A 22,457-nucleotide genomic window follows, 5' to 3' on the forward strand; every position below is an offset into this window, starting at 1 on the left:
TTTTAACACTGAATACAACTAAATGCAAGCATTTTTAACCCTTGTATTATGTTGGAAAAAAATGACATTGATTATGTTGTGGGTCGTTTTGACCCGTACTGTGTAAATGCACTCAAAACAGTCAAGAAAAGAGGTTAAACCAATAACAATTTTATTTTAGGTTGTATAAACATTTAGAAAAGTGACATACAATACAGTTTTTATTCCAATTGTATTATGTTAAGGGTCAATTTGACCCATTTCAGTTTTTGTGTTGATCAAAGTACTGGTTATCCTTTCTTTTTCTTGCTGAAATCTGGTGACTTTTCCTCATCTAGGGTCATGAACTGGTGTGTAAATCTGGACACTTTGTTGTGTAGTGGAATGTTTGTATAAAAAGATGATGTTGCGAGTCATTTTGACCCAGGCGCTTTAATGTGGGTAAATAGCTGTTCAGATCCAAAAATAAACATGACTCCTTGATGTACTTTTTACTTTGATGTACAATTGTTTGTATTTTGATTGTCTCTGAGACCCAGAGCCAGGTGTGTGAAGAGAGGGAACTTTCTCACACTTGTCCTTTTCTCCTCAGACGTCATCCTTCTGGAGCTAATTTTTGGTGAGTTTGTCAAAGAGATGACATGAGAACAGTGACAAGGACACGTTTGAGAAAGTTCCCTCTCTTCACACACCTGGCTCTGGGTCTCAGAGGCAATCAAAATACTAACAATTGTACATCAAAGTAAACAGTACATCAAAGAGACTTGTTTAGTTTGGCTATTTACCCACATTAAAGTGTCTGGGTCAAAATGACCCACAACATCATCTTTGTATACACACTCTGCAAGACATTCCACTACACAACAAAGTGTCCAGATTTTACACACCAGTTCATGACCCTAGATGAGGAAAAGTCACCAGATTTCAGCAAGAAAAAGAAAGGATAACCAGTACTTTGATAAACACAAAAACTGAAATGGGTCAAATTGACCCTCAACATAATAGAAGGGTTAAGTAAGACCAACATTTTACAAGTATATTAAGTCTCTTGTATAGGGATGGTATAGCTCGGTTGGTAGAGTGGCCGTGCCAGCAACTTGAGGGTTCCAGGTTCGATCCCCGCTTCCGCCATCCTAGTCACTGCCGTTGTGTCCTTGGGCAAGACACTTTACCCACCTGCTCCCAGTGCCACCCACACTGGTTTAAATGTCACTTAGATATTAGGTTTCACTATGTTAACCGCCTGTGATGAGGTGGAGTCTTGTCCAGGGTGTACACTGTAGAAAATGGATGGATGGATGGAGATGTAAAGCGCTTTGAGTCAATGGAGAAAAGCGCTATATAAATATAATTCACTTCACTAATTCTTTTTAATAACATTGTTGTTCCGAAGCTAAGCAATAATAAATAAAATACTTCTTACCATCGATGCGACTTCTTGAACAGGTGCGGTAGAAAATGGACGGATGGATTGAAATGCATGAGAAAGTTTTATATATTTTTTTATGTTATTTTTAACACTTTGATTACCAGTGGAATTTATCATTAATTATCCTTGTAAGCGATATCAGCTGAGATTTATCTGAGAGCCAGATGCTGTTGTCAAAAGAGCCACATCTGGCTCCAGAACCATAGGTTCCCGACCCCTGGGTTAGAGTGTCCGCCCTGAGGTGGGTAAGTCGTGAAGTGAAGTGAATTATATTTATATAGCGCTTTTCTCTAGTGACTCAAAGCGCTTTACATAGTGAAAGCCAATATCTAAGTTACATTCAAACCAGTGTGGGTGGCACTGGGAGCAGGTGGGTAAAGTGTCTTGCCCAAGGACACAACGGCAGTGACTAGGATGGCGGAAGCGGGGATTGAACCTGCAACCCTCAAGTTGCTGGCACGGCCACTCTACCAACCGAGCTATACCGGGAAACCAAAGTCTTTGGGTTCCGGGGGGAGTATGTGTGGCGTGGCGCGGTTGGAAGAGGGTTCCTGGTTCAATCCCCACCTTCTAGCAACCTCGTCACGCCTGTTGTGTCCTTGGGCAAGACACTTCACCCTTGCCCGTGATGGTTTGTGCTTAGGGCCTTGCATGGCAGCTCCCTCCATCAGTGTGTGAATGTGTGTGTGGATGGGTAAATGTGGAAATAGTGTCAAAGCGCTTTGAGTACCTTGAAGGTAGAAAAGCGCTCTACAAGTATAACCCATTTACCATTTATGGTTGCAAAGCTGAAACTTGGTAAGAGTCATTATTTAAGCCTGCCTTCTCCAGTCAGTCAGTCTGGCTTCTTAGTTTGTTTTTTGTACAAGAAGTGACGACGTCTGTTTCCTGCTCGCTACCTGCTAGCTTCCACGCTAGTCTCTTTGTCTTCTAGCTCCCATGCTAGCTCTTTTAGTTTTTTTGCCTTAAGTGCTATGAGCACGTTTTTTCTTTGTTGAAGTCTGATTTATTTCTAAATAAATCATTAGTTTTTACCTTCATGCTGTGTCCGAAGCCTGTAAGCATTCCTGGGAGAACGAAATGTGCACCACGATGCGACCTGCTCGTTACTAGTGGTCTAGTGGTTAGAGTGTCCGCCCTGAGATGGGTAGGTCGTGAGTCCAAATCCCGGACAACTCATACCAAAGACTATAAAAATGGGAGCCATTAGCATTAATGGTTGGAATTGGGGGTTAAATCGCATAAATTATTCCTGGGCGTAGCCACCGCTGCTGCCCACTGCTCCCCTCACCTCCCAGGGGGTGATCAAGAGTGATGGCTCAAATGCAGAGAATAATTTCACCACATCTAGTGTGTGTGTGACAATCATTGCTACTTTAACTTCACAATTATATTTTGAGCATTTTTAAAGAAAAAAAAAAAACATTCCGCATGGCAGATTTCACTCATTTGCTCCTTTACTCCACTTTAAGAAAAAAAACAATCAATCAATCAAAGTTGACTTATATAGACTTTAATCACAAATGTCTCAAAGGGCTGCACAAGCCACAATGACATTTTTTAAAAAAATCACTCCATTCTTCCTCCCAAACACCTCAGGACCGGTTTTTTCTGTAAAAAAAAAAAAAAAAGTGACAAAATCCTCCACCATAAACTGTACCCCCTGCTCCGTTTCTCCCAGACGACAATCTTGTCCTCCCCACCCGAGGCCGAGTCCGGCACCATGACGTCCACCACAGACTTCGACAACGTGGAGATCACACAACAGTACAGTCGGGTCAACACTCGCTTCGAGCTGCCCGACGAGGAGCTGGACAACGACAACAGTTCTGCCAGACTCTTCGAGCGATCTCGGATCAAAGCTCTTGCAGGTAGGTGCAGAGATGGTCTATTGGGGGGAGGTCTCACTCGGTCTATTGGGGGGAGGTCTCACTCGGTCTATTGGGGGGAGGTCTCACTCGGTCTATTGGGGGGGGGGTCTCACTCGGTCTATTGGGGGGAGGTCTCACTCGGTCTATTGGGGGGGAGGTCTCACTCGGTCTATTGGGGGGAGGTCTCACTCGGTCTATTGGGGGGGGGGGTCTCACTCGGTCTATTGGGGGGAGGTCTCACTCGGTCTATTGGGGGGGAGGTCTCACTCGGTCTATTGGGGGGAGGTCTCACTCGGCCTTGGGATGGATGGTCTATTGGGGGGAGGTCTCACTCGGTCTATTGGGGGGAGGTCTCACTCGGCCCTGGGATGGATGGTCTATTGGGGGGAGGTCTCACTCGGTCTATTGGGGGGAGGTCTCACTCGGTCTATTGGGGGGAGGTCTCACTCGGCCTTGGGATGGATGGTCTATTGAGGGGAGGTCTCACTCGGCCCTGGGATGGATGGTCTATTGGGGGGAGGTCTCACTCGGTCTATTGGGGGGAGGTCTCACTCGGTCTATTGGGGGGAGGTCTCACTCGGCCTTGGGATGGATGGTCTATTGAGGGGAGGTCTCACTCGGCCCTGGGATGGATGGTCTATTGGGGGGAGGTCTCACTCGGTCTATTGGGGGGAGGTCTCACTCGGTCTATTGGGGGGAGGTCTCACTCGGCCTTGGGATGGATGGTCTATTGGGGGGAGGTCTCACTCGGCCCTGGGATGGATGGTCTATTGGGGGGGGGTCTCACTCGGTCTATTGGGGGGAGGTCTCACTCGGTCTATTGGGGGGAGGTCTCACTCGGCCCTGGGATGGATGGTCTATTGAGGGGAGGTCTCACTCGGCCCTGGGATGGATGGTCTATTGGGGGGAGGTCTCACTCGGTCTATTGGGGGGAGGTCTCACTCGGTCTATTGGGGGTAGGTCAGACTCTGTCTATTGGGGAGAGGTCTCACTCGGTCTATTGGGGGGAGGTCTCACTCGGTCTATTGGGGAGAGGTCTCACTCGGTCTATTGGGGGGGGGGTCTCACTCGGTCTATTGGGGGGAGGTCTCACTCGGTCTATTGGGGGGAGGTCTCACTCGGCCTTGGGATGGATGGTCTATTGGGGGGAGGTCTCACTCGGTCTATTGGGGGGAGGTCTCACTCGGCCCTGGGATGGATGGTCTATTGGGGGGAGGTCTCACTCGGCCCTGGGATGGATGGTCTATTGGGGGGAGGTCTCACTCGGTCTATTGGGGGGAGGTCTCACTCGGTCTATTGGGGGGAGGTCTCACTCGGTCTATTGGGGGGGGGGTCTCACTCGGTCTATTGGGGGGAGGTCTCACTCGGTCTATTGGGGGGGAGGTCTCACTCGGTCTATTGGGGGGAGGTCTCACTCGGTCTATTGGGGGGGGGGGTCTCACTCGGTCTATTGGGGGGAGGTCTCACTCGGTCTATTGGGGGGGAGGTCTCACTCGGTCTATTGGGGGGAGGTCTCACTCGGCCTTGGGATGGATGGTCTATTGGGGGGAGGTCTCACTCGGTCTATTGGGGGGAGGTCTCACTCGGCCCTGGGATGGATGGTCTATTGGGGGGAGGTCTCACTCGGTCTATTGGGGGGAGGTCTCACTCGGTCTATTGGGGGGAGGTCTCACTCGGCCTTGGGATGGATGGTCTATTGAGGGGAGGTCTCACTCGGCCCTGGGATGGATGGTCTATTGGGGGGAGGTCTCACTCGGTCTATTGGGGGGAGGTCTCACTCGGTCTATTGGGGGGAGGTCTCACTCGGCCTTGGGATGGATGGTCTATTGAGGGGAGGTCTCACTCGGCCCTGGGATGGATGGTCTATTGGGGGGAGGTCTCACTCGGTCTATTGGGGGGAGGTCTCACTCGGTCTATTGGGGGGAGGTCTCACTCGGCCTTGGGATGGATGGTCTATTGGGGGGAGGTCTCACTCGGCCCTGGGATGGATGGTCTATTGGGGGGGGGTCTCACTCGGTCTATTGGGGGGAGGTCTCACTCGGTCTATTGGGGGGAGGTCTCACTCGGCCCTGGGATGGATGGTCTATTGAGGGGAGGTCTCACTCGGCCCTGGGATGGATGGTCTATTGGGGGGAGGTCTCACTCGGTCTATTGGGGGGAGGTCTCACTCGGTCTATTGGGGGTAGGTCAGACTCTGTCTATTGGGGAGAGGTCTCACTCGGTCTATTGGGGGGAGGTCTCACTCGGTCTATTGGGGAGAGGTCTCACTCGGTCTATTGGGGGGGGGGTCTCACTCGGTCTATTGGGGGGAGGTCTCACTCGGTCTATTGGGGGGAGGTCTCACTCGGCCTTGGGATGGATGGTCTATTGGGGGGAGGTCTCACTCGGTCTATTGGGGGGAGGTCTCACTCGGCCCTGGGATGGATGGTCTATTGGGGGGAGGTCTCACTCGGCCCTGGGATGGATGGTCTATTGGGGGGAGGTCTCACTCGGTCTATTGGGGGGAGGTCTCACTCGGTCTATTGGGGGGAGGTCTCACTCGGTCTATTGGGGGGGAGGTCTCACTCGGTCTATTGGGGGGAGGTCTCACTCGGCCTTGGGATGGATGGTCTATTGGGGGGAGGTCTCACTCGGTCTATTGGGGGGAGGTCTCACTCGGCCCTGGGATGGATGGTCTATTGGGGGGAGGTCTCACTCGGCCCTGGGATGGATGGTCTATTGGGGGGAGGTCTCACTCGGTCTATTGGGGGGAGGTCTCACTCGGCCTTGGGATGGATGGTCTATTGGGGGGAGGTCTCACTCGGCCCTGGGATGGATGGTCTATTGGGGGGAGGTCTCACTCGGCCCTGGGATGGATGGTCTATTGGGGGGAGGTCTCACTCGGTCTATTGGGGGGAGGTCTCACTCGGCCTTGGGATGGATGGTCTATTGGGGGGAGGTCTCACTCGGCCCTGGGATGGATGGTCTATTGGGGGGGGGGTCTCACTCGGTCTATTGGGGGGAGGTCTCACTCGGTCTATTGGGGGGAGGTCTCACTCGGCCCTGGGATGGATGGTCTATTGAGGGGAGGTCTCACTCGGCCCTGGGATGGATGGTCTATTGGGGGGAGGTCTCACTCGGTCTATTGGGGGGAGGTCTCACTCGGTCTATTGGGGGGAGGTCTCACTCGGCCCTGGGATGGATGGTCTATTGAGGGGAGGTCTCACTCTGCCTTGGGATGGATGGTCTATTGGGGGGAGGTCTCACTCGGCCCTGGGATGGATGGTCTATTGGGGGGAGGTCTCACTCGGTCTATTGGGGGGAGGTCTCACTCGGCCTTGGGATGGATGGTCTATTGGGGGGAGGTCTCACTCGGTCTATTGGGGGGAGGTCTCACTCGGCCCTGGGATGGATGGTCTATTGGGGGGAGGTCTCACTCGGTCTATTGGGGGGAGGTCTCACTCGGTCTATTGAGGGGAGGTCTCACTCGGCCCTGGGATGGATGGTCTATTGGGGGGAGGTCTCACTCGGTCTATTGGGGGGAGGTCTCACTCGGCCTTGGGATGGATGGTCTATTGAGGGGAGGTCTCACTCTGCCTTGGGATGGATGGTCTATTGGGGGGAGGTCTCACTCGGCCCTGGGATGGATGGTCTATTGGGGGGAGGTCTCACTCGGTCTATTGAGGGGAGGTCTCACTCGGCCCTGGGATGGATGGTCTATTGGGGGGAGGTCTCACTCGGTCTATTGGGGGGAGGTCTCACTCGGCCCTGGGATGGATGGTCTATTGGGGGGAGGTCTCACTCGGTCTATTGGGGGGAGGTCTCACTCGGTCTATTGAGGGGAGGTCTCACTCGGCCCTGGGATGGATGGTCTATTGGGGGGAGGTCTCACTCGGTCTATTGGGGGGAGGTCTCACTCGGCCTTGGGATGGATGGTCTATTGGGGGGAGGTCTCACTCGGTCTATTGGGGGGAGGTCTCACTCGGTCTATTGGGGGGAGGTCTCACTTGGCCCTGGGATGGATGGTCTATTGGGGGGAGGTCTCACTCGGTCTATTGGGGGGAGGTCTCACTCGGTCTATTGGGAGGAGGTCTCACTCGGCCCTAGGATGGATGGTCTATTGGGGTGAGGTCTCACTCGGCCCTGGGATGGATGGTCTATTGGGGGGAGGTCTCACTCGGCCCTGGGATGGATGGTCTATTGGGGGGGGGTCTCACTCGGCCCTGGGATGGATGGTCTATTGGGGGGAGGTCTCACTCGGTCTATTGGGGGGAGGTCTCACTCGGCCCTGGGATGGATGGTCTATTGGGGGGAGGTCTCACTCGGTCTATTGGGGGGAGGTCTCACTCGGCCCTAGGATGGATGGTCTATTGGGGGGAGGTCTCACTCGGTCTATTGGGGGGAGGTCTCACTCGGCCCTGGGATGGATGGTCTATTGGGGGGAGGTCTCACTCGGCCCTGGGATGGATGGTCTATTGGGGGGAGGTCTCACTCGGTCTATTGGGGGGAGGTCTCACTCGGTCTATTGAGGGGAGGTCTCACTCGGCCCTGGGATGGATGGTCTATTGGGGGAGGTCTCACTCGGCCCTGGGATGGATGGTCTATTGGGGGGAGGTCTCACTCGGCCCTGGGATGGATGGTCTATTGGGGGGAGGTCTCACTCGGCCCTGGGATGGATGGTCTATTGGGGGGGAGGTCTCACTCGGCCCTGGGATGGATGGTCTATTGGAGGGAGGTCTCACTCGGCCCTGGGATGGATGGTCTATTGGGGGGAGGTCTCACTCGGCCCTGGGATGGATGGTCTATTGGGGGGAGGTCTCACTCGGCCCTGGGATGGATGGTCTATTGGAGGGAGGTCTCACTCGGCCCTGGGATGGATGGTCTATTGGAGGGAGGTCTCACTCGGCCCTGGGATGGATGGTCTATTGGGGGGAGGTCTCACTCGGCCCTGGGATGGATGGTCTATTGGGGGGAGGTCTCACTCGGCCCTGGGATGGATGGTCTATTGGGGGGAGGTCTCACTCGGCCCTGGGATGGATGGTCTATTGGGGGGAGGTCTCACTCGGCCCTGGGATGGATGGTCTATTGGGGGGAGGTCTCACTCGGCCCTGGGATGGATGGTCTATTGGGGGGAGGTCTCACTCGGCCCTGGGATGGATGGTCTATTGGGGGGAGGTCTCACTCGGCCCTGGGATGGATGGTCTATTGGGGGGAGGTCTCACTCGGCCCTGGGATGGATGGTCTATTGGGGGGAGGTCTCACTCGGCCCTGGGATGGATGGTCTATTGGAGGGAGGTCTCACTCGGCCCTGGGATGGATGGTCTATTGGAGGGAGGTCTCACTCGGCCCTGGGATGGATGATCTATTGGGGGGAGGTCTCACTCGGCCCTGGGATGGATGGTCTATTGGAGGGAGGTCTCACTCGGCCCTGGGATGGATGGTCTATTGGAGGGAGGTCTCACTCGGCCCTGGGATGGATGGTCTATTGGAGGGAGGTCTCACTCGGCCCTGGGATGGATGGTCTATTGGAGGGAGGTCTCACTCGGCCCTGGGATGGATGGTCTATTGGAGGGAGGTCTCACTCGGCCCTGGGATGGATGGTCTATTGGAGGGAGGTCTCACTCGGCCCTGGGATGGATGATCTATTGGGGGGAGGTCTCACTCGGCCCTGGGATGGATGGTCTATTGGAGGGAGGTCTCACTCGGCCCTGGGATGGATGGTCTATTGGGGGGAGGTCTCACTCGGCCCTGGGATGGATGATCTATTGGGGGGAGGTCTCACTCGGCCCTGGGATGGATGGTCTATTGGGAGGAGGTCTCACTCGGTCTATTGGGAGGAGGTCTCACTCGGCCCTGGGATGGATGGTCTATTGGGAGGAGGTCTCACTCGGCCCTGGGATGGCTCCCACATTCCCAGGATGCTTGTTGGTGCGTGACGGAGGCAGACAGCTGCTCGACTTTGCAGAATGTTGTCACATATCAGCTTTTAAAAATAGATTGTTGGAATGCTGACGCTCATCCATCCATCCATTTGCTACCGCTTGTCCCTTTTAGGGTCAGGCAGTATAATCACAGCAAGTGTTTTTTTTTTTTTAATGCCACCCAATAAAAATCTGTCCTTACAGGGAAAATAACGCTCAGTTTTGAAGTAAAATTTGACTCCTATTTTAGTTTCTGTTGGTAGAATTTACAGCAGGGGTGTCCTAACTTTTTTTCACAACCAATACAATATTTATTGTAATCTTTTTAGGCTTCACTCAATGTTTTTTAATCGATCAATGTTTATTTATATAGCCCTAAATCACAAGTGTCTCAAAGGGCTGCACAAACCACAACCACATCCTCTGTTCAGATCCCACAAGGGCAAGGAAAAACTCACAATCTAGTGGGATGTCAATGTGAATGACTATGAGAAACCTTGGAGAGGACTGCAGATGTGGGTGCCCCCCCCCCTCCCTCTAGGGGAGACCTAATGCAATGGACGTCAAATGGATCTAACATAATAGTGTGAGAGTCCAGTCCATAGTGGATCTAACATAATAGTGTGAGAGTCCAGTCCATAGTGGATCTAACATAATAGTGAGAGTCCAGTCCATAGTGGATCTAACATAATAGTGAGAGTCCAGTCCATAGTGGATCTAACATAATAGTGTGAGAGTCCAGTCCATAGTGGATCTAACATAATAGTGAGAGTCCAGTCCATAGTGGATCTAACATAATATTGTGAAAGTCCAGTCCATAGTGAATCTAACATAATAGTGAGAGTCCAGTCCATTGTGGATCTAACATAATAGTGTGAGAGTCCAGTCCATAGTGGATCTAACATAATAGTGAGAGTCCAGTCCATAGTGGATCTAACATAATATTGTGAAAGTCCAGTCCATAGTGGATCTAACATAATAGTGAGAGTCCAGTCCATAGTGGATCTAACATAATAGTGAGAGTCCAGTCCATAGTGGATCTAATACAATAGTGAGAGTCCAGTCCATAGTGGATCTAACATAATAGTGAGAGTCCAGTCCATAGTGGATCTAATACAATAGTGAGAGTCCAGTCCATAGTGGATCTAACATAATAGTGAGTCCAGTCCATAGTGGATCTAACATAATAGTGAGAGTCCAATCCATAGTGGATCTAACATAATAGTGAGAGTCCAGTCCATAGTGGATCTAACATAATAGTGAGAGTCCAGTCCATAGTGGATCTAACATAATAGTGAGAGTCCAGTCCATAGTGGATCTAACAATAGTGAGAGTCCAGTCCATAGTGGATCTAACATAATAGTGAGAGTCCAGTCCATAGTGGATCTAACATAATAGTGAGAGTCCAGTCCATAGTGGATCCAACATAATAGTGAGAGTCCAGTCCATAGTGGAGCTAACAATAGTGAGAGTCCAGTCCATAGTGGATCTAACATAATAGTGGGAGTCCAGTCCATAGTGGATCTAACATAATAGTGAGAGTCCAGTCCATAGTGGATCCAACATAATAGTGAGAGTCCAGTCCATAGTGGAGCTAACAATAGTGAGAGTCCAGTCCATAGTGGATCTAACATAATAGTGAGAGTCTAGTGCATAGTGGATCTACAAACCCCGTTTCTATATGAGTTGGGAAATTGTGTTAGATGTAAATATAAACAGAATACAATGATTTGCAAATCCTTTTCAAGCCATATTCAGTTGAATATGCTACAAAGACAACATATTTGATGTTCAAACTGATAAACTTTATTTTTTTGCAAATAATCATTAACTTTAGAATTTGATGCCAGCAACACGTGACAAATAAGTTGGGAAAGGTGGCAATAAATACTGATTAAGTTGAGAAAAGCTCATCAAACACTTATTTGGAACATCCCACAGGTGTGCAGGCTAATTGGGAACAGGTGGGTGCCATGATTGGGTATAAAAGCAGCTTCCATGAAATGCTAAGTAATTCACAAACAAGGATGGGGTGAGGGTCACCACTTTGTAAGCAAATTGTCGAACAGTTTTAGAACATTTCTCAACGACCTATTGCAAGGAATTTAGGGATTTTACCATCTACGGTCTGTAAAGTCATCAAAAAGTTCAGAGAATCTGGAGAAATCTGTGATATTACGGACCTTTGATCCCTCAGGCGGTACTGCATCAAAACCCGACATCAGTGTGTAAAGGATATCACCATATGGGCTCAGAAACACTTCATAAAACCACTGTCAGTAACTACAGTTGGTCGCTACATCTGTAAGTGCAAGTTAAAACTCTACTATGCAAACCAAACCCATTTATCAACAACACCCAGGAACGCCGCCGGCTTGGCTGGGCCCGAGCTCATCTAAGATGGACTGATGCAAAGTGGGAAAAGTGTTCTGTGGTCTGACAAGTTCACATTTCAAATTATATTTGGAAACTGTGGATGTGGTGTCCTCCGGAACAAAGAGGAAAATAACCATCCAGATTGTTATAGGCGCAAAGTGTAAAAGCCAGCATGTGTGATGGTATGGGGGTGTATTAGTGCCCAAGGCATGGGTAACTTACACATCTGTGAAGGCACCATTAATGCTGATTAGTCAATACAGGTTTTGGAACAACATATGTTATCATGGACGCCCCTGCTTATTTCAGCAAGACAAGTGTTACAACAACGTAGCTTCGTAGTAAAAGAGTGTGGGTACTTTCCTGGCCCGCCTGCAGTCCAGACTTGTCTCCCATGGAAAATGTGTGGCGCATTATGAAGCGTAAAATAGGACAGCGGCGACCCCGGACTGTTGAAGGACTGAAGCTCTACATAAAACAAGAATTGGAAAGAATTCCACTTTCAAAGCTTCAACAATTAGTTTCCTCAGTTCCCAAACGTTTATTGAGTGTTGTTAAAAGAAAAGGTGATGTAACACAGTGGTGAACATGCCCTTTCCCAACTACTTTCGCACGTGTTGCAGCCATGAAATTCTAAGTTAATTATTATTTGCAGGAAAAAATGTTTATGAGTTTGAACATCAAATATGTTGTCTTTGTAGCATATTCAACTGAATATGGGTTGAAAATGATTTATATTTACATCTAACACAGTTTCCCAACTCACATGGAAACAGGGTTAGTATTTGTGCAGCGACAACAAAGACCTGCTTACCTGAAAGCTGCTGCGTGCTGCTAAAAAAGCCTGATCGTGGCGGCATCATCAGAGGAGCGGGAGAGGAGGAGAGTGTGCGTGGGGGGCGGGGGGCGGGGCCACCGGGAGCAGGCACCGGGAAGGAGGCGAGCAGAGACGCCGCAGGTTGAAGATGAGCAGCCCGTGTCTGCTGAGGACCCCCGTCAGCCAACCCCGCCTCAGGGAGGTGAGGATCAGCCTGAAGTCCGGCACCAGGGAAAACGCGCCCAGGATCCAGGATTACCCCGCGGCGGACAAGCAGAGCCCGGCGAGGCTCGGCGTGATTGCCGCCCGCAGCAGGAGTACACCGCCGGTGCACCGACATGAGCCCAAGAAGCCCCCGCGGGGCGGCGGGAAGCGGCAGGAGCATCACCCGGAGAAGAACGGCGCTCTGCCGCTCCACCAGCCGCTCTCTCTCCCGGGGGTCCCGGCCGTCTCGTCGCTGTCGTCGTCTGCGCGCGCACCTGGACGTCCGCGACACACTTCCCCCTCCTCGTCCACTTCCGCCCGGAGTATGAAGAGGGCGCGCTGGCTGAGCAGCAGCGCCTCCAACATTTACTTCAACTCCATCCTGGACGGACGCTTCAGGCAACTGCAAGGTACGAACTCCTGAGTCCCCGGGGGCCACATGTCGTCACCCTCGTGGGTCCCCGGGGGCCACATGTCGTCACCCTCGTGGGTCCCCGGGGGCCACATGTCGTCACCCTCGTGGGTCCCCGTGGTCCACATGTCCCCCTCGTGCATACTTGCCAACCCTCCCGGATTTTCCGGGAGACTCCCGAAATTCAGCGCCTCTCCCGGAACAAATTTTCTCCCAAAATTCACGCGGAGCTGGAGGCCACGCCCCCTCCAGCTCCATGCGGACCTGAGTGAGGACAGCCTGTTTTCACGTCCGCTTTCCCACAATATAAACAGCGTGTCTGCCCAGTGACGTTATAACTGTAGAATGATCGAGGGTGAGGTCTTGGTTTCTTATGTGGGTTTATTGTTAGGCAGTTTCATTGCCGTCTTCCCAGCATGGTAACAACACACAACAACAGCAGTCACGTTTTCGTCAACCGTAAAGCAGTTTGTCTGCCGTAAACAGCAATGTTGTGACACTCTTAAACAGGACAATACTGTTTATTGTTAGGCAGTTTCATTAATGTCATTAGTCAGTTTCATTAACGTCATTAGTCAGTTTCATAACGTCATTAGGCAGTTTCATTAACGTCCTTCCCAGCACGGTTACAACACACAACAACAGCAGTCACGTTTTCGTCAACCGTAAAGCAGTTCGTCTGCTGTAAACAGCAATGTTGTGACACTCTTAAACAGGACAGTACTGTTTATTGGTAGGCAGTTTCATTAACGTCATTAGTCAGTTTCATTAACGTTCTCCCAGCGCGGTACAGCAACACACAACAACAGCAGTCACGTTTTCGTCTACCGTAAAGCAGTTTGTCTGCCGTAAACAGCAATGTTGTGACACTCTTAAACAGGACAATACTGTTTATTGTTAGGCAGTTTCATTAACGTCATTAGTCAGTTTCATAACGTCATTAGGCAGTTTCATTAACGTCATTATTCAGTTTCATTGACGTCATTAGGCAGTTTCATTAACGTCTTCCCAGCACGGTTACAACACACAACAACAGCAGTCACGTTTTCGTCAACCGTAAAGCAGTTCGTCTGCTGTAAACAGCAATGTTGTGACACTCTTAAACAGGACAGTACTGTTTATTGTTAGGCAGTTTCATTAACGTCATTAGTCAGTTTCATTAACGTTCTCCCAGCGCGGTACAGCAACACACAACAACAACAGTCACGTTTTCGTCTACCGTAAAGCAGTTAGTCTGCCGTAAATAGCGATGTTGTGACACTCTTAAACAGGACAATACTGTTTATTGTTAGTCTGTTTCATTAACGTCATTAGTCAGTTTCATTAACGTCCTCCCAGCGCGGTAACAACACACAACAACAGCAGTCACGTTTTCATCTACCGTAAAGCAGTTTGTCTGCCGTAAACAGCAATGTTGTGACACTCTTAAACAGGACAATACTGTTTATTGTTAGTCAGTTTCATTAACGTCATTAGTCAGTTTCATTAACGTCATTAGTCAGTTTTATTAACGTCAGTAGTCAGTTTTATTAACGTCATTAGTCAGTTTCATTAACGTCATTAGTCAGTTTCATTAACGTCCTCCCAGCGCAGTAACAACACACAACAACAGCAGTCACGTTTTCGTCTACCGTAAAGCAGAACTGTCTGCCGTAAACAGCAATGTTGTAACACTCTTAAACAGGACAATACTGTTTATTGTTAGGCAGTTTCATTAACGTCATTAGTCAGTTTCATTAACGTCCTCCCAGCGCGGTACAACAACACACAACAACAGCAGTCACGTTTTCGTCTACCATAAAGCAGTTCCTCTGCCGTAAACAGCAATGTTGTGACACTCTTAAACAGGACAATACCGTTTATTGTTAGTCAGTTTCATTAACGTCATTAGTCAGTTTCATTGACGTCATTAGGCAGTTTCATTAACGTCTTCCCAGCACGGTTACAACACACAACAACAGCAGTCACGTTTTCGTCAACCGTAAAGCAGTTCGTCTGCTGTAAACAGCAATGTTGTGACACTCTTAAACAGGACAGTACTGTTTATTGTTAGGCAGTTTCATTAACGTCTTCCCAGCACGGTTACAACACACAACAACAGCAGTCAGGTTTTCGTCAACCGTAAAGCAGTTCATCTGCCGTAAACAGCAATGTTGTGACACTCTTAAACAGGACAATACTGTTTATTGTTAGGCAGTTTCATTAATGTCATTAGTCAGTTTCATTAACGTCATTAGGCAGTTTCATTAACGTCTTCCCAGCACGGTTACAACACACAACAACAGCAGTCAGGTTTTCGTCAACCGTAAAGCAGTTCATCTGCCGTAAACAGCAATGTTGTGACACTCTTAAACAGGACAATACTGTTTATTGTTAGGCAGTTTCATTAATGTCATTATTCAGTTTCATTGACGTCATTAGGCAGTTTCATTAACGTCTTCCCAGCACGGTTACAACACACAACAACAGCAGTCAGGTTTTCGTCAACCGTAAAGCAGTTCATCTGCCGTAAACAGCAATGTTGTGACACTCTTAAACAGGACAATACTGTTTATTGTTAGGCAGTTTCATTAACGTCATTAGTCAGTTTCATTAACGTCCTACTAGCGCAGTAACACACACAACAACAGCAGTCACGTTTTCGTCTACCGTAAAGCAGTTAGTCTGCCGTAAATAGCGATGTTGTGACACTCTTAAACAGGACAATACTGTTTATTGTTAGGCAGTTTCATTAACGTCCTCCCAGCATGGTAACAACACACAACAACAGCAGTCAGGTTTTCGTCAACCGTAAAGCAGTTCATCTGCCGTAAACAGCAATGTTGTGACACTCTTAAACAGGACAATACTGTTTATTGTTAGGCAGTTTCATTAACGTCATTAGTCAGTTTCATTAACGTCATTAGGCAGTTTCATTAACGTCCTACTAGCGCAGTAACACACACAACAAAAGCAGTCACGTTTTCGTCTACCGTAAAGCAGTTAGTCTGCCGTAAATAGCGATGTTGTGACACTCTTAAACAGGACAATACTGTTTATTGTTAGGCAGTTTCATTAACGTCCTCCCAGCATGGTAACAACACACAACAACAGCAGTCACGTTTTCGTCAACCGTAAAGCAGTTCGTCTGCCGTAAACAGCAATGTTGTGACACTCTTAAACAGGACAATACTGTTTATTGTTAGTCAGTTTTATTAACGTCATTAGTCAGTTTTATTAACGTCATTAGGCAGTTTCATTAACGTCATTAGGCAGTTTCATTAACGTCATTAGTCAGTTTTATTAACGTCATTAGGCAGTTTCATTAACGTCATTAGTCAGTTTCATTGACGTCATTAGGCAGTTTCATTAACGTCTTCCCAGCACGGTTACAACACACAACAACAGCAGTCACGTTTTCGTCTACCGTAAAGCAGTTTCTCTACCGTAAACAGCAATGTTGTGTCACTCTTAAACAGGACAATACTGTTTATTATTAGTCCGTTTCATTAACGTCATTAAGCAGTTTCATTAACGTCCTTCCAGCGCGGTACAACAACACACAACAACAGCAGTCACGTTTTCGTCTACGGTACAGCAGTTCGTCTGCCGTAAACAGCAATTTTGTGACACTCTTAAACAGGACAATACTGCCATCTACTATACATGCATATGGTTGGAAAAATAGTGACAGAGACTAGAACAAGGATGGACTATTCAACCCTTAACTCAACAATGAGTATATGATTGTTATGTGTGTTTATATGTGTAAAAAAAAATAAACACTGAAATTTAAGTATTTATATTTATATATATATATATATATATATATATATATATATATTTATATATATATATATATATATATATATATATGTATATATATATATATATATATATATATATATATAGCAGAATTCACTGAAAGTCAAGTATATATGAAATATTTGACTTGGTGAATTGTAGCAGTAAATAAGCTCCTCCCCTTTTAACCACGCCCCACGCCCTGACCACGCCCCCCCCCCACCTCCCGAAATCGGAGGTCTCAGGGTTGGCAAGTATGCCCCGGTGGGTCCCCGGGGGCCACATGTCACATGATGTCACATGATGTCACATGATGTCACATGATGTCACATGATGTCACCTTCCCGAACTCCGCTTCCTCCCCCCCCCCCCCCGCGCCTTGCTGTCTTGTGTTGGCGGACTTGACGCTAAATTATTCACGGCCTGAACGCCCTAAAAAAAAAAAAAAAAAAAAAAGTCGCCAAGGTTTTTTTTTGTTTTTTTTAAGCCGCACTTTTTTCGTCCCCGGTGAACTTTTATTAGCCAATCACAGGCTTTGTTGTTACACCACGTCTTTGTTAGCTTGCAGGATGCTAATAACTAAACCATGAACTTCAATCACTTAAAGGCCGACTGAAATGAGATCTTTTGGTCGGTTTGAACTTTTGGTCGCTAATAAAAAAGCCTTGCCTGTACCGGAAGTAGCAGACGATGTGCGCGTGATGTCACGGGTTGTGGAGCTCCTCACATCTGAACATTGTTTACAATCATGGCCACCAGCAGCTAGAGCGATTCGGACCGAGAAAGCGACGATTTCCCCATTAATTTGAGCGAAGATGAAATAATTGTGGATGAGGAAAGTTAGAGTGAAGGACTAGAAAGAAAAAAAAAGACTATACAGTGGGAGCGATTCAGATGTTATTACACACATTTACTAGGATAATTCTAGAAAGTCCCTTATCTGCTTATTGTGTTACTAGTGTTTTATAGAGATTATATGGTCGTACCTAACGTTAGTATGCTAGATTTGTTAGCTTGCAGGATGCGTCAAATTTTGTTTGACAAAAAATGGTACCTTTTAGCACGCTAGGTTTGTTAGCTTGCAGGATGCGTCGAATTTTACTTGACAAAAAAATGGTACCTGTTAGCATGTTAACATTAGCATGCTAGATGTGTTAGCTTTCAGGATGAGTCAAATTTTGCATGACTAAACAAATGTTACCTGTTAGCATGCTAACGTTAGTGTGCTAGAGCTGTTAGCTTGCAGGATGCGTCAAATTTTGTTTGACAAAAATTTTTTACCTGTTAGCATGCTAGATTTGTTAGCTTGCAGGATGCGTCAAATTTTACATGACTAAAAAGTGGTACCTGTTAGGATGCTAGATTTGTTAGCTTGCAGGATGCGTCAAATTTTACTTGACAAAAAAAATGGTAGCTGTTAACATGCTAACATTAGCATGCTAGATTTGTTAGCATTCAGGATGCGTCAAATTTTACATGACTAAAAAATGTACCTGTTAGTATGCTAGATTTGTTAGCTTGCAGGATGCTAACATGAAGCAGTGCTTTAACGAGGAACATAGCAGGGAACAAAATCATCACTCAACTTAGCATTATAATATTAGCATGCTAACTTTTTTTGCTTTATTTTTGAGGTCGACACCTCAGCGTCAAATATTTTTTTACTTGACAAAAAATGGTACCTGTATGCTTGATTTTTTATTTTTTTTTGGGATGATTTTGTAGTCATATATTGGTACTTGATGCATGCTAACATTAGCATGCTACCATTTTTTCAGATACATATCTCAGAATAAAACATTTATGTACCCGACGCATGTTACAGCTAGCATTTTAGCACGCTAATGTTAATGTTCACACTGAGACACTTAATTTTTTTGTTTGCAAATAATCATTAACTTAGAATTTAATGGCAGCAACACATTGCAAAAAAGTTGTCACAAGGGCATTTTTACCAGTGTGTTACATGGCCTTTCCTTTTAATAACACTCTGTAAACGTTTGGGAACTGAGGAGACATATTTCTGAAGTGGATTTTTTTCCCATTCTTGCTTGATGTACAGCTTAAATTGTTCAACAGTCTAGGGTCTCCTTTGTGGTATTTTAGGCTTTATAGGGACAAGCGTCTTGGATGAGCTCGGGCCCAGCGAAGCCGGCGGCATTTCTGGGTGTTGTTGATAAATGACTTTGGCTTTGCATAGTAGAGTTTTAACTTGCACTTACAGATGTAGCGACCAACTGTCGTTACTGACAGTGGTTTACTGAAGTGTTCCTGAACCCATGTGGTGATATCCTTTACACACTGATGTCGGTTTTCGATGCAGCGCCGCCTGAGGGATCCAAGGTCTGTAATATCATCACTTAAGTGCGGTGATTTTTACAGATTCTCTGGACCATTTGATGATATTACGGAGCGTAGATGGTGATGTCCCACTTTGCATCAGTCCGTCTTGGACGAGCTCAGGCCCAGCGAAGCCGGCGGCATTTCTGGGTGTTGTTGATAAATGACTTTGGCTTTGCATAGCAGAGTTTTAACTTGCACTTACAGACGTGGCGACCAACTGTCGTTACTGACAGTGGTTTTATGAAGTGTTCCTAAGCCCATGTGGTGATATCCTTTACACACTGATGTCGGTTTTCGATGCAGCACCGCCTGAGGGATCCAAGGTCTGTAATATCATCACTTAAGTGCAGTGATTTTTACAGATTCTCTGGACCATTTGATGATATTACGGAGCGTAGATGGTGACCTCCCACTTTGCATCAGTCCGTCTTGGATGAGCTCGGGCCCAGCGAAGCCGGCGGCATTTCTGGGTGTTGTTGATAAATGACTTTGGCTTTGCATAGCAGAGTTTTAACTTGCACTTACAGATGTAGCGACCAACTGTCGTTACTGACAGTGGTTTTATGAAGTGTTCCTGAGCCCATGTGGTGATATCCTTTAAACACTGACGTCGGTTTTCGATGCAGCACTGCCTGGGGGATCCAAGGTCTGTAATATCATCACTTAAGTGCGGTGATTTTTACAGATTCTCTGGACCATTTGATGATATCACGGAGCGTAGATGGTGACATCCCACTTTGCGTCAGTCCATCTTGGATGAGCTCGGGCCCAGCGAAGCCGGCGGCATTTCTGGGTGTTGTTGATAAATGACTTTGGGTTTGCATAGAGTTTTAACTTGCACTTACAGATGTAGCGACCAACTGTCGTTACTGACAGTGGTTTACTGAAGTGTTCCTGAGCCCATGTGGTGATATCCTTTACACACTGATGTCGGTTTTCGATGCAGCACCGCCTGAGGGATCCAAGGTACGTAATATCATCGCTTACGTCCAGTGATTTTTACAGATCCTCTGGACCATTTGATGATATTACGGAGCGTAGATGGTGACATCCCACTTTGCATCAGTCCGTCTTGGACTGAGCTCGGCCCAGCGAAGCCGGCGGCATTTCTGGGTGTTGTTGATAAATGACTTTGGCTTTGCATAGCAGAGTTTTAACTTGCACTTACAGACGTAGCGGACCAACTGTCGTTACTGACAGTGGTTTTATGAAGTTGTTCCTGAGCCCATGTGGTGATATCCTTTACACACTGATGTCGATTTTTTAATGCAGCACTGCCTGGGGATCCAAGGTCTGTATATCACTTAAGTGCAGTGATTTTTACAGATTCTCTGAACCTTTTGATGATTTTACAGACCGTAGATGGTGACATCCCTAAATTCCTTGCAATAGCTGGTTGAGAAATGTTGTTCTTAAACTGCTGACTCAGGCATTTGTTGACAAAGTGGGTGACCCCTCGCTCTGTCCTTTTTTGTGAACGGAAGCTGCTTTTATAGCCAATCATGGCACCCACCTGTTCCCAATTAGCCTGCACACCTGTGGGATGTTCCAAATAATTGTTTGACGAGCACTCCTCACCCTTCTCAGTCTTTTTTGCCACCTGTGCCAGCTTTTTTGAAAGCTTTGCCGTCCATTCAACTGAATATAAGTTAAAAAAGGTTTGCAAATATAGTATTCTGTTGTTATTCATCATTTACACGAGGCGAGGACTTCACTGTTTGTATAACGGAGGCGGTGTGGAGTTGCTTGCAGACACGACTGGTTAGTGTGTTTGAGTTGGAGTCCAACACGAGCTGACGTCGACAAAAAAAAAAAAAAAAGGAGGTATTAAACGTGAACGAGCACATAAGAGAACAGGAAAAGCCATCAGCATGAATAATTCATTCATCACGGCCGCTTTTCGCCGGAGTGAATAAGTCAGAGAAACAGACGAGTGTTTAGTCGCTCTCCTTCTGACACAGGGGTCAGAGGTCATCACACGCCGCCGTCGACCGGACAGTGAAGACCTTTAAAGGAAAACAACAACAAAGCACTAATGTATGATTTTACAGCAGCAGCTGTCATGTTGTGTGAATAATTCAGCATTTGCATCAAAAATTAAGATGTTTTTTTTTTTGTTTACGTCCTGGCAGCGAGCAAATGTTCAAAGCTTGCACTTTTAGTCCTCAGCTAAAACAAAAGTAGTGTTGTTCAGTAGGTGCTTTTTTTTTTTTAGCCGTGGAAGCCATTTTAAACATGTGCTAACGATTTTAGAATAAACCCCATTTCCATATGAGTTGGGAATTGTGTTAGATGTAAATATAAACAGAATACAATGATTTGCAAATCCTTTTCAAGCCATATTCAGTTGAATATGCTACAAAGACAACTTATTTCATGTTCAAACTCATAAACTTTTTTTTTTGTGCAAATAATAATTAACTTAGAATTTCATGGCTGCAACACGTGCCAAAGTAGTTGGGGAAAGGGCATGTTCACCACTGTGTTACATCACCTTTTCTTTTAACAACTGATTCAAATAGTGTGCCAGCCTAACATCACCAGGAATCATCATCAATCAATCAATCAATCAATTACTTAGAGACCCCGTTTCCATATGAGTTGAGAAATTGTGTTAGATGTAAATTCATAAACAGAATACAATGATTTGCAATCCTTTTCAACCCATATTCAGTTGAATATGCTACAAAGACAACATATTTGATGTTCAAACTCATCAATTTTTTTCTGCAAATAATAATTAACTTAGAATTTCATGGCTGCAACACGTGCCAAAGTAGTTGGGAAAGGGCATGTTCACCACTGTGTTACATCACCTTTTCTTTTAACAACACTCAATAAACGTTTGGGAACTGAGGAAACTAATTGTTGAAGCTTTGAAAGTGGAATTCTTTCCCATTCTTGTTTTATGTAGAGCTTCAGGCCTTCAACAGTCCGGGGTCTTAGTTGTCGTATTTTACGCTTCATAATGCACCACACATTTTCCATGGGAGACAGGTCTGGACTGCAGGCGGGCCAGGAAAGTACCCGCACTCTTTTACTACAAAGCCACGCTGTTGTAACACTTGTCTTGGCATTGTCTTGCTGAAATAAGCAGGGGCGTCCATGATAACGTTGCATGGATGACAACATATGTTGTTCCAAAACCTGTATGTACCTTTCAGCATTAATGGTGCCTTCACAGATGTGTAAGTTACCCATGCCTTGGGCACTAATGCACCCCCATACCATCACGCATGCTGGCTTTTACACTTTGCATCTATAACAATCTGGATGGTTATTTTCCTCTTTGTTCCGGAGGACACCACGTCCACAGTTTCCAAAAATAATTTGAAATGTGGAC

General features: G+C 47.1%; 1 protein-coding gene across 1 annotated transcript in view; it reads left to right on the forward strand.

The window, feature by feature from the left end:
* Positions 1–22,457, forward strand: part of sptb (spectrin, beta, erythrocytic) — a 180,141-nt gene that overhangs the window by 13,856 nt on the left and 143,828 nt on the right. The window contains 1 exon segment of the mRNA XM_061896277.1: positions 3,090–3,279. Coding sequence (XP_061752261.1) covers positions 3,132–3,279 — 148 coding nt within the window. The 5' untranslated portion in view covers positions 3,090–3,131.

Source organism: Nerophis ophidion, linkage group LG03, assembly GCF_033978795.1.
Source record: "Nerophis ophidion isolate RoL-2023_Sa linkage group LG03, RoL_Noph_v1.0, whole genome shotgun sequence".
Taxonomy (NCBI): domain Eukaryota; kingdom Metazoa; phylum Chordata; class Actinopteri; order Syngnathiformes; family Syngnathidae; genus Nerophis; species Nerophis ophidion.